The 11,068-nt window shown below is 35.5% G+C and overlaps 1 protein-coding gene across 2 annotated transcripts; it reads left to right on the top strand.

The window, feature by feature from the left end:
• The first annotated feature begins 398 nt into the window (after positions 1-398).
• Positions 399-10,716, top strand: LOC125229157. 2 transcript variants are annotated; one of them, XM_048133943.1, is made up of 9 exons: positions 399-620; positions 1,259-1,383; positions 2,162-2,272; positions 2,352-2,561; positions 3,820-3,991; positions 4,410-4,615; positions 4,886-5,030; positions 5,552-5,694; positions 6,204-10,716. In XM_048133943.1, the coding sequence occupies exons 1-9, from the start codon at positions 512-514 to the stop codon at positions 6,531-6,533; spliced, it is 1,551 nt and encodes a 516-aa protein (XP_047989900.1). In that variant the 5' UTR covers positions 399-511; the 3' UTR covers positions 6,534-10,716. The 2 variants fall into 2 exon arrangements, with proteins under 2 accessions (XP_047989900.1, XP_047989901.1); XM_048133944.1 differs by lacking the exon at positions 2,352-2,561.
• Positions 10,717-11,068: the final 352 nt, after the last annotated feature.

The following is an 11,068-nucleotide window of genomic DNA, read 5'->3' as shown; positions in this document are numbered from 1 at the left end:
GGATATATATTATTAGCATTTTGCATCTTTTTACACCATTTACGCGATGATTGTCTATGGCAGCTATCGCTTCAACAACCACACCGCACCGCACCTTGGAATGTTTTCACGAAAGTGAGAGCGAGAAAGTGTTATTTTTTTATCGCTATCACTTACGTGAAAAAATCCACAGACGCGATGCGGTGCGATCATTTCTTAGGTACTTTACGGAGTGGTCCCGATAGTATAATATGCTTAATTTTATTTTAAACACGTTTTCGATGCATAATACTAATATTTTTTATATGTACGAGGTTTGAAAGTCTAAATACGAGAATTTTAGCTGAAACGTACGAGGAAGTTTTGCTTTACGGTTGGCAACCCTGGCCGTCGCCGACGCCGACAGGACAGCACTTGCTCGTAACAGTCGTGACTGACGCTCGTCGATCCGGCCGCCATTACCGCCGTTGTTAAATTACATGTTGGCTTATTCCGTTTTAGTGTGGTGTTGTTGTAGAATTTAGTGTCGAAAATGGCAGAAGCCGCTGAAGTGTGCAGCGAAGAAGAAGACAACAGGATTATAGGATTAAATTATCTAAATGAATGGGGTTTATCTCCAACCACTATACAACGTTTCGCGGGTGTGTTTTTTAAAATAATTATTGCATCATTATTCCCTACTTATCTAATTATGTATCTAATTGTGTGATCAATGTATGTATTGTAGGCACTAGTAAGTATGTGATTTCTCTTTTATAATGCTTGGATCCTATTGAGTTTTAATATTACGTAATTTAAAAATGTACGAATTCCAGAACGAACTTTAGTAAGGACTAAACTTGTTTGTTCGCACTTGGTCTTATCTAAGAATTAGACAACTTACGACTAATCATATTTTTAAAAATTATGTTTGTAGAGACACAAACATGCGGCGGTTACAAAACAAAATACTTAATTCTACAAAATCAACAAAAGTAATTCTTAGGTACATGTTACCAAACTGTCACTTTTAGCAAACTAAAATGGCGTCTCTTGTTAACCCCCGACGCAAAAACGACGGGGTGTTATAAGTTTGACGTGTCTGTCTGTCTGTCTGTCTGTCTGTTTGTCTGTGTGTGTGTCTGTCTGTGGCACCGTAGCTCCCGAACGGGTGAACCGATTTCGATTTAGTTTTTTTGTTTGAAAGCTGAGTTAGTCGGGAGTGTTCTTAGCCATGTTTCTTGAAAATCGGTCCACCATGTCGCGGTTTTCAAAATTTTAATTTTGTGGTTATTTTTAGATAATGACATTGGTTTCACGTTAATGGAAGAGATTCAGGACGCTGAATTAAAGGAATTAGTGCCAAATTTAAAAGAAAGGATTTTATTCAAGAAAGGGCTCCAAAAAATACGTGGGATTATTCATGTAAGTATTTACCTAGCTGATTATTATGTTCTCGTGCTGAAATTATTTTTTCAGTAGAGATGGTGTTTTTTTTTACACACTAGTGCGAGAAGTGCTTCATTTCTTGTTAGGTCGAAACTTCGGAGGGCCATCTGTACTGAAAAACGTCGTACGATACACGTGCGAAAAGGAACTTCCTTTTTTCGCACTCGTATCGTAATGTACTTGTGTGTTGTTGTATCGTGTTCTTCTACATGACTAATGGAAATGGTGGTGGAATGCATAATATGCCCAAATGATTTGAGGATCTTTTTGCAGCATCATGGTTGAAAGGTGCTTGGAGATTCTAAACTCTCTCAAAATGGACTTGTTAGTTCTATGGTATTTACAAAATATAATATTTAAACAAACACCCATTTATTGTATCATAGTTGTTGGCGTTCTGTAGAGACGACCGGTCTGGTGTAGTTGCTAGTGGTCTAAACTGATGGTCCTGGTTTCCAATCCCGATAAGGGCATTTATTTACATGTGTGATGAACACGGATATTTGTTCCTGTCATGGATGTTATTTATGTACATATTCATAATTCATCATTCAATTATGTATGTATTTCTACCTATAATTATAAGTATGTTTGTCGTCGCCTGGCATACTCCTGGCACGCTTAGTTTGGGGCTGCATTGATCTGTGTAAAGTGTCTCCATAATATTTATTATTTATTATTTCTGCCTACCATAATGGGATTCAGGCACTTTGTTTTGTATTATCTTGTAAAAAAATTACCATTTGTTTTCCAGGAAACTGCGTCTGAAGATACAGCTTCAATAAGCGATGAGTTGGTTTCACCGAGCTCGCCGTCAAGCACCATTAGCTCCGGAATAAGTGAATGGGGCACAGAGAAATCTCATGTAAGTTTTTATGCATTTTAATTACGTCGAGAATAGTTTTATTCCTGCATCTAATTATTTTATTTTATTTCTCTATTAGGAACAAATTGATTTGAAAGATATTCTGAAAACTACAAGTTTTGGCGAACTGTGTCTTGCATCTCCAGACAAGCCCCTCAATAATGCAGCAAGGAACCAAATAGTTCGAATCATTGTAGAATATCACATCAAACGCTACAAAAGAATGACCAGTCAAGATTTTGACACATTGTCCAATCAAATAGTAAAGCTGTTTCCTTCGGAATACAAGGTTCAAATAAGTATTAATTTTCGCAAAGTAGTAGTAGTAGTGACATAGTAGGTAGAAGTCGCGTCGTATTCAGGGTTCGAGGATATACACTACACAGTGTTTTTTTTTTAAGTAGGACAGTATGGGGAAATCGGAAACCATAGAAGATACACTTACAGAGAAACTGTCTATTAAGGAAACACTTAGTGACAAAACCCCTTCCTTTTGTAACAATAAAGATTAAAAAAAAAAAAAGTATTATTAGAACATGACATTTGAATTTGGAACGTTTTATTTAATATCAAAAGGATTTAATTTAAGAATTAAGGACCTCCATGTTACCACCGCGTTGTTTAGTTGACCAAAACTTTGACTATACCTACTCCAAAATTGTTTTCACAAAAAAATACCTAATGTTTCCTTAGACAGTTTCCCTGTATCTTCTATAGTTTCCGATTTCCCCATACTGTTCCACGTTACAAAAAAACACTCTGTATATCAATAGATATACATCAAGCTGGGTTCGACGATATATCAAAGATTTTGTGTTTTTGTTGATTTTGCCTGTTAATAGAAGAAGATTGCCCGTGTGGTAACGGGTTAAGAATTTTCAACACCCCTTTTCTTCCCGTGGGTGTCTTAGAAATCGACTGTGGGATATGGGTTAAATTGTAGCGTATTTTCGAACCCTGGTCGTATTAGTATGTAGTTATATTAGTGGTAGTTGTAGTAGTAGTAACAACAGGCGGTTTTTTCTCTAAAAAGTGAGTAGTAGTTCTCCGAGAGCACGGGGACAACGCCGTCCCTGAAACGTTGGAGGTCAGTTTAATATGTAGTCAGTTATACGCTATTAAGTCCCCATTAAAAATAATTACACAAATAAATGAGTTTTTACTTTATAATATATATAGGGATGTTAATATATTAGATGATTTGTTTATGTTTCAAATATGTAGTTAATTTGATAAATTTTATAGCCATTTGAAATAATTTTACACTTTTTTCCGTCGTGGCTGAATGCCGATGGATCTGTACCTTTGATGCCTAATCTGTCAAAAAATTACAATATAGCGGAAGAATGTTTAAAATGTCACCGTATTTAAGAATTATTTTGCTTAAATTTAAGTATTTACTTTGCAAGAGTGTTAAAAACTTTGTGTAAATCCCGGGCGGTAAAAGGATTGCAAACTTGAGCCATTAAAGCATATAGGCTCGCTTTAGCAGTCGTCCTTTCCTTTTCGCCCTTAATAAACAATCTAATGAAACAGACAAATTACAGGAGACATATTACATCCCCAGTCGGAGAGTAGGAGAAAAAACATATATTCCTGCACAAGCGAAACTACCTACTCGCTACCGTAATCAGATAAGAGTACTAAGGAAAGCTGGAGTAAAACCACTACCCACCAGCAGTGACAACAGTTCCGATACCAACGATGATAACATTCCAGGTAGGCATACTGATGACATTTGATGTGTGTATTCATAGAGGTTTTATGTCATGGTTCTTTTATTTATTGTATACTATTATTATTTATTGATCATGGGAGCCTGGGGTCCGCTTTGACAACTAATCCCAATATTTGGCGTAGACACGAGTTTTACGAAAGCGACTGCCATTTGACCTTCCAACCCGATGGGTAACTAGACTTCATTGGGATTAGTCCCGTTTATCCTCACGATGTTTTTCTTCACCGAAAAGCGACTGGCAAACATCAAATGACATTTCGCACATAAGTTCCGAAAATCTCATTAGTAGAAGACGGGGATCGAACCCGCGACCTCCGGATTGAAAGTCGCATGCTCTTACCACTAGGCTACCAGAGCTTTTATTATTTATTGTTCATGTGGGTAATTTTTCATAACCAGGTTCCAGTGCTGCTGGTATTTCACCAGAAGTGGCCGAGGAATACAAGTTGTGGTTGAAATTTAACAAAGAACCATGGACAGACATTTTGGATAAGTGGAACCAGACGAGAAAATACAGACTGGCATATATTGCTGAAGAAAGATATACAATCCTCGATATCCTTACAGAATGGCCTAGCCTTAAAATGAGCCTAGGATATAAATTGGTATGTTTTTTTTTGTATTATACTGGATTCAGCGGTATTCAAATTAACCATTTCAGTACTTATTACGATTACGTAAAAGTAAACTTTAAAAATATTTGTTGCTGTTTTTAAGTCATTAATTTATAATAAAATATGGTAGTAATATTTTATTTCGGTTAATTGGACAGTACTTAATCATATGTATAAGACAGACTTTAAAATAAAAAAGGGTCAAGTAGCCTATACGTCATCGATATGTATTTGGATTCACATGCGTCATATGGCTTTCAGGTTGAAGCAGATTTTGACGCTATGCATCCACATTGCGAACTTAATTTGTTTAAAAAATGGCCATTATTTATGGCAAAAGCAAGACCCATATTGAAAAATCTTAAATCACCTGATGTCAATTTACTGGATGAAGAACTTGAAGAAGGTAAGTTATTTATGTGGGAGTGATTATCTTTTGTTCGTTTTTATAGCCGACAGCTCATAGTTTACTAGCTCGCGGTGGGACCAGTGCCTTAAGTAATAATAGTTTTATGTATAACGATTTCTAGCATATTTATTATCAGCTATAGCGTTTTATCAGCTATATACCCTCTGCAACAAAGCCCCAAAATAGTTTAGTTTACGTTTCATTATGTACAGTCAGCTGCAGAGAAAAGTAGACACCCTTGCATACAAATTTGTAACTTTATTTTGGGCTTCATTGCAGAGGGTATGGCTGATAAAACATACAAATTTGTATGCAAGGGGGTCTACTTTTCTCTGCAGCGGACTGTACGTACATGTGTATTTAAGTATGTTGTACGTCTGTACTTGGGTGTTTATAGATGCCTACTTTTTTTTATAGACACATACGTGTATATCTCACAACTGCTTGTCTTTGCCCATATGTATATAAGTACTTATAATCTTCATAAGTAATTTATAATTATTCTTTGTTTCATTTAGATGCCAGAGACTACATTTTCTTCAAATTAATGTCGTACAAGATGCCGCCTACGGTTAAAGTGCCAATAAAAGAAAATGGAAAAAAACGATTTTACAAACCCAGCATTGTGGAGTCGCAGAATTCATTTATTTTACACGTTACGGTGAGTACTGTATTAAGAGTAAATAAGTTATCCGGGATGGGTTCAGATCGGGTCGCATATAATTTATTGTTATAATATATATATCTTCTACGTTTTATTCCAAAAATTTGTTTTGATTTCTTATGTGTCATTCAAAACTTATTAGAAGTTTACATTTGCAAAATATAGGCTTACAAGTTACCATGTACAGAACGGCGCATGCGCCACCGATCCGCTTTGAAAACGCTCGCGATCTTCTCTCTGGTTAGAACTGTAATTACCTATCATGCTATGGAATAAACCGGTTTATTCTGTTCTAAACCGATTAATCGAACGAAACCTTTATGAAAGCGCTCCCTTAAAAACGGTTTGAAAATTTAACCGGTATCTGAGCCCTGCCGCCACCATTGTGCTCCGCTAACGCTTCGCTCTCAAAACGCGCTAGTGTGGCCGAGCTTTAAAGTAGTAAAAAACATCAGCACCGAACGTCATCTCTAAGAATCGCCCACAGTATAATGTTTTTGTTGCAGAACCAGAGTGAAATTAAAACCAAACTGGAGCAATACCAGAAAATGCATCTAGCCAGAGGAACCACTTTCCAACCGCTGGTGATTGTTGTCGGACCAACGAGCAGGGACTTGCAACATTTCTACGTAGCAGTTGAATCAGTTCTCTACAAGGTAGACCAACTGCTAAAAGCTGTCGATGTGTGCTTTAAATTATTTAATACTGTAAATTTGCAGTACCCACTAGAATGTTTAAGTGTATGGCAATTCATACAACGTTTTTTCTATGACTTTCAAAACAAAAATGACAAGAAGATCTCCTGTGTCTATTGTTTCATATCGGATCTGATGTAACTGAGTAGGTATCTTTCAAAAACTAAAGAAATTCTTGTGGTTTGGGATAGTAGTCTAGTGACGATGTTTATTTGTTTCAAGTGTTTGTTTGAAACAGCAAACCATCAAGATCTTATTCACCATTTGAAATTTAGTCACGATCTATATGATAACTCGATTTATCGATGTGCACAATCGAATTGTTTCAGAGAATTTCAATGTTTACGTTCCTTTCGTCGTCATATAATTAGTCATAATGTCTCGGACCGGAACATATCTTCAGAATTTAACCCGCCACTTAACTTTAACACTGAGAACGTTATAGATAATACTCCGGATACGTGTAGCGTTAATGTATGCTGTAGTAGTCTGCAACCCACATCTGAAAGTTTAATTAATAAAGAAGAAAGTTTACGGAAGTCTACTGCAGCATTTGCATTATCGTTGTATAGCAATCCTTATTTAAATCGTAAATGCGCTAGGAAAATTATGGACGACGTTTCAGAACTAGTAACTGGTGTCATTGGAACTATATTGTCTGAATTCTCACCTAATGACCAAACATCGAATAAAAACATAGTTGAAGCAATTTCCCATTCTTTTGACGGCTTGGATACTGAAAGCCAAGTCATTAAATATCTTTCTGACCTTAATATTTATGTACCTCCAAAAAAATTTACAATTAATGAAAATGTAACTGTAAATACAGGAAATTCTACGATAATGCTAAGACCTAAGTCGGAAACTGGAGCGATCGTACCTTTAGGAGCAGTTTTAAAAAAAATATTCCAACTTCCAAATTTTCTTAAATTCAGCACTTCTAGTATTCCTGACACCCAATCTATATCAAATTTTATTCAAGGTAATATCTGGAAACAAAAAATGGTCGGAAAAATGGATGAAAAGAGCTTATACATTCCATATTTTCTCTATTTTGATGATTTCGAATGCAATAACCCCCTCGGTAGTCATGCTGGAATCCATTCTATTGCTGCTACCTATTACACATTTCCAACGTTGTCAGCAGATCATGCCTCACTATTAGAAAATATATTTGTTGCAATGTTACATAAATCGTCTAGCAAAAGTCATGGAAATGCTGCAATTTATTACGAACTTATAAGGGAGTTGAAGAGTTTAGAACAAGACGGCATAGATTTAGAAACCAGTGAAGGTAATATTAAAGTATATTTTATACTAGGGATGATTATTGGGGATAATTTAGGACTAAACACTGTTCTGGGCTTTGCTAAATCATTTTCTAGTAACTATTATTGTAGAATATGTAAGGCTCATAAAAATATAATGGGAAAACAATGTAAGCAAGATGACGGTTTAATGCGAAACCAACACAATTATAGCACTGATGTCGAAATCAACAATGTTACAATGACAGGTATAAGTGAACAGTGTGTATTTAATGATATTAGCAGTTTTCATGTTGTTGATAATTTATGTGTTGACATTATGCACGATATATTTGAAGGCGTTTGTCATTATGATCTGACTCACATTATTCTGTATTTTACAGAAAGCATAACATTGTTCACTTTAGTCAACTTGAATAATAGGTTACAATTATTTGACTACGGACCTAGTGAGCTAAATGATAGATGTGGAATAATAAAACATGAACATTTAATGAAAAGCAAATTTAATATGTCTGCATCTGAAATGATGTTCTTTGTACATATATTTCCTTTGTTGGTGGGAGACTTAATACCTGAAGATGACAAAGTATGGCAATTCTTTCTTACACTGCTAGAAATTATTGACATTTTACTTTGTAGGGATATCGATAATTGCACACTATTGTATTTAGAAACCTTAATAAGTGAACATCACGAAAGTTATGTCAAACTATTTCACGACAACTTAAAACCGAAGCACCATTTTATGGTACATTATCCGCATGTCATAAAGCAAGTAGGACCTTTAAGACTAACATGGTGTATGCGATTCGAAGCCAAACACAAACAATTGAAAAGAACGGCATCTCTTATAACGTCTAGGAAAAATTTGCCATTGACTTTATTAATAAAAGAACAATTGACTCTTGCTCACAGACTTTACACTGGAAAAGGATGTGAAACAAGAATCGAGTTGGGTACTAGGACATCTGACACACTGAATAGTATTTATGAATATATTAAAGATGATATAATTTCTGACGATGTCAATTTAGCAAATGCTTTTAATTGGGTTTATTATAACGGTATAAAATATGTACCAGGAATGATTCTAATAATTTCTAATAGGACATGCTACAATTTTTTAAAGATAAAATTTATTTGCGTTTCCCTATCAAGTAAAAGCATTTATTTTCTAACAGAACAAATTGATTACATCGGATTCAATTATCACTTGCAAGCACACCATCTACATCAACGAGAAACTGGTTTATATAAACTAATTATGCCACAAGATCTGATTTACGCACCAACTCATTGTCATATTATGTCTAATGGAGACTCTTACTGCAGAATCAAATATATTTAGTGTCAAAATCTTTACGGGCAATTTTTTTATACTGATTGATGTAATATTCTACTGTTCACCAAAATTTGTAGTTTTCAGCAATTCTTTTAAATTAATTTGTTCCTAATAGTGAAATAAAAAAAAAGATTAATAAGGACTAAAACTATTCTAAGAAGCATAAAAACTTACACGATATTTATCTATGCATCAGTCGCTCACTCCAGAGATAATGGCCAGGGAGCGAAACTTTGGTGCCGATAACAGACGAATGACGTCAAGCTAAAAAATATAGTGTTTATATGTTTTCCCGTGTGGTGACGGGTTAAGAATTTCACCACCCCTTTCTTCCCGTGGGTATCGTAAAAGTCGATTGAGGGATATGGGTTAAATTGTGGCGTAGGTAAGAGGCTGGCAACCTGTCACCGCAATGTCACAATTTCGTTTTCATTCAACCCCTTATTTGCCAAGAGTGGCACTGAAACTTGAGTAGTTTCATGTGCTCGATACGTAGCCTTTATGTTTTTATGTATGTAGACTATGGATACCTGATTATGTCTAGTCTAGTTTGATTAAAAAGATGTAATATTATGTTAAAATTTTAAGCGTCCTGCATACTTCGTATCGTAATCCAACGAAACTGTGTTTTTTTCATTTACTTGAGGAATGCATCATCAGATGCAGTGACTGACGTCAGAATGACTGCCCACATTTATTATTATTCTATATACTATGATTGACTACCCATTTGCTACATACATAAAATATTTTTTTCCAGATTTTTTAAAGCAAAAAATATAATTTTGTAAGCAAAATGTTTTACACATGTACGTACATATAGTTGAAACATAAACTAAACTTTCTTTCAAACGAAGCCCGTTGCAATCGTTGCAGCCAGATAAAAAATTAGCCAAATGCTTATCTTATTACCGGCAGCAATAAATGCCAGTCTATAGGTATTTTCTGGTCTGGTTCCACTTATCCAAAATGTCAATCCATGGTTCTTTGTTAACTTTCAACCACAACTAATATTCCTCGGCCACTTCTGGTGAAATATCATTATCAGATCCTGGTTATGAAAAATTACCCACATGATCAATAAATAATACAGTTTAATACTTAGCTGATTACTAGGGTGTTGCTTATTTTATCGATTTTAAAATGTTCTATGTCTCACCCCATAAAAATGTTCTCTGCCACTAAAAAACGTGTATTTTTTTTTTCAATTTTTTCCGTTGGATACCTTCGTCGCTACCACACACTGAAAATTTTGATACCTCATACAAAATAGCCGGGTCCACACCGGCCGCACGCCTTGCGAGGCAGTGCCTTGCGCGCAAAACGTCTGTGCTCATGCGAGCACGTTTGCCTCTCCTTTAAATTAGCTCGCCAAGATGGCGGCCCTCGGTCAGCTGTCAAATATTTCTGCACGAGAGCACATATTTATTGCCGTAAATCGTGAACGATTTACTATTCTTTTTTTTCCTTATTCAAAAGGTCGCCGTCTTGCCAAACAAATTTGCTCGGGCGAGGCAAACGTGCGCGCATGAGCACGGATGTTTTGCGCGCGAGGCGTGCGGCCAGTGCGAACCCGGCTATATGTTGTATGAAGAATCAAAATTTTCGATATGTGGTAGCGACCCCTAAAATATAACGGAAAATTAAAAAAAAAATACAATGATTTTTTAGTAGCAGAGAAAAATTTGAGGGGGTGAGACGTAAAACATTTTAACTCTTATGAAATAAGCAACACCCTACTGATTACGGTAGCGGTAGGTATTAGTTTCGCTTGTGCATGTGCAGGAACAAAATTATGATTTTTCTCCTACTTTCCGACTGAGGATGTAATATTTCTTCTGTATTTTATCATGTAAATAAATGTTAACACAAAGTTGAAAACAAACAAAGTAATGAAAATAGTTAATTTCAATACCGCTGAATCCAGTATGAGTAGTACAAAGCATACTAATATATATCCTATGCTCATTTTAAGACTAGACCATTACGTAAGGATATCGAGGATTGTATTTTTTCTTCAGCAATAAATGCCAGTCTGTATTTTCAGGTCTGGTTCCACTTAT

The sequence above is a fragment of the Leguminivora glycinivorella genome, chromosome 8 (assembly GCF_023078275.1).
Source record: "Leguminivora glycinivorella isolate SPB_JAAS2020 chromosome 8, LegGlyc_1.1, whole genome shotgun sequence".
In the NCBI taxonomy this organism is placed as follows: domain Eukaryota; kingdom Metazoa; phylum Arthropoda; class Insecta; order Lepidoptera; family Tortricidae; genus Leguminivora; species Leguminivora glycinivorella.
The sequence above is the reverse complement of the archived record's forward strand: the minus strand, read 5'-3'. Positions and strand labels throughout refer to the sequence as shown.

Excerpts from the sequence above, each read along its gene's own strand:
- LOC125229157 (XM_048133943.1), top strand. The coding sequence starts at position 512 with ATGGCAGAAGCCGCTGAAGTGTGCAGCGAAGAAGAAGACAACAGGATT. Across the intron at positions 2,273-2,351 it reads GGGGCACAGAGAAATCTCAT|GAACAAATTGATTTGAAAGA; the intron begins GTAAGTTTTTAT and ends TTTCTCTATTAG. Across the intron at positions 5,031-5,551 it reads GGATGAAGAACTTGAAGAAG|ATGCCAGAGACTACATTTTC; the intron begins GTAAGTTATTTA and ends TGTTTCATTTAG.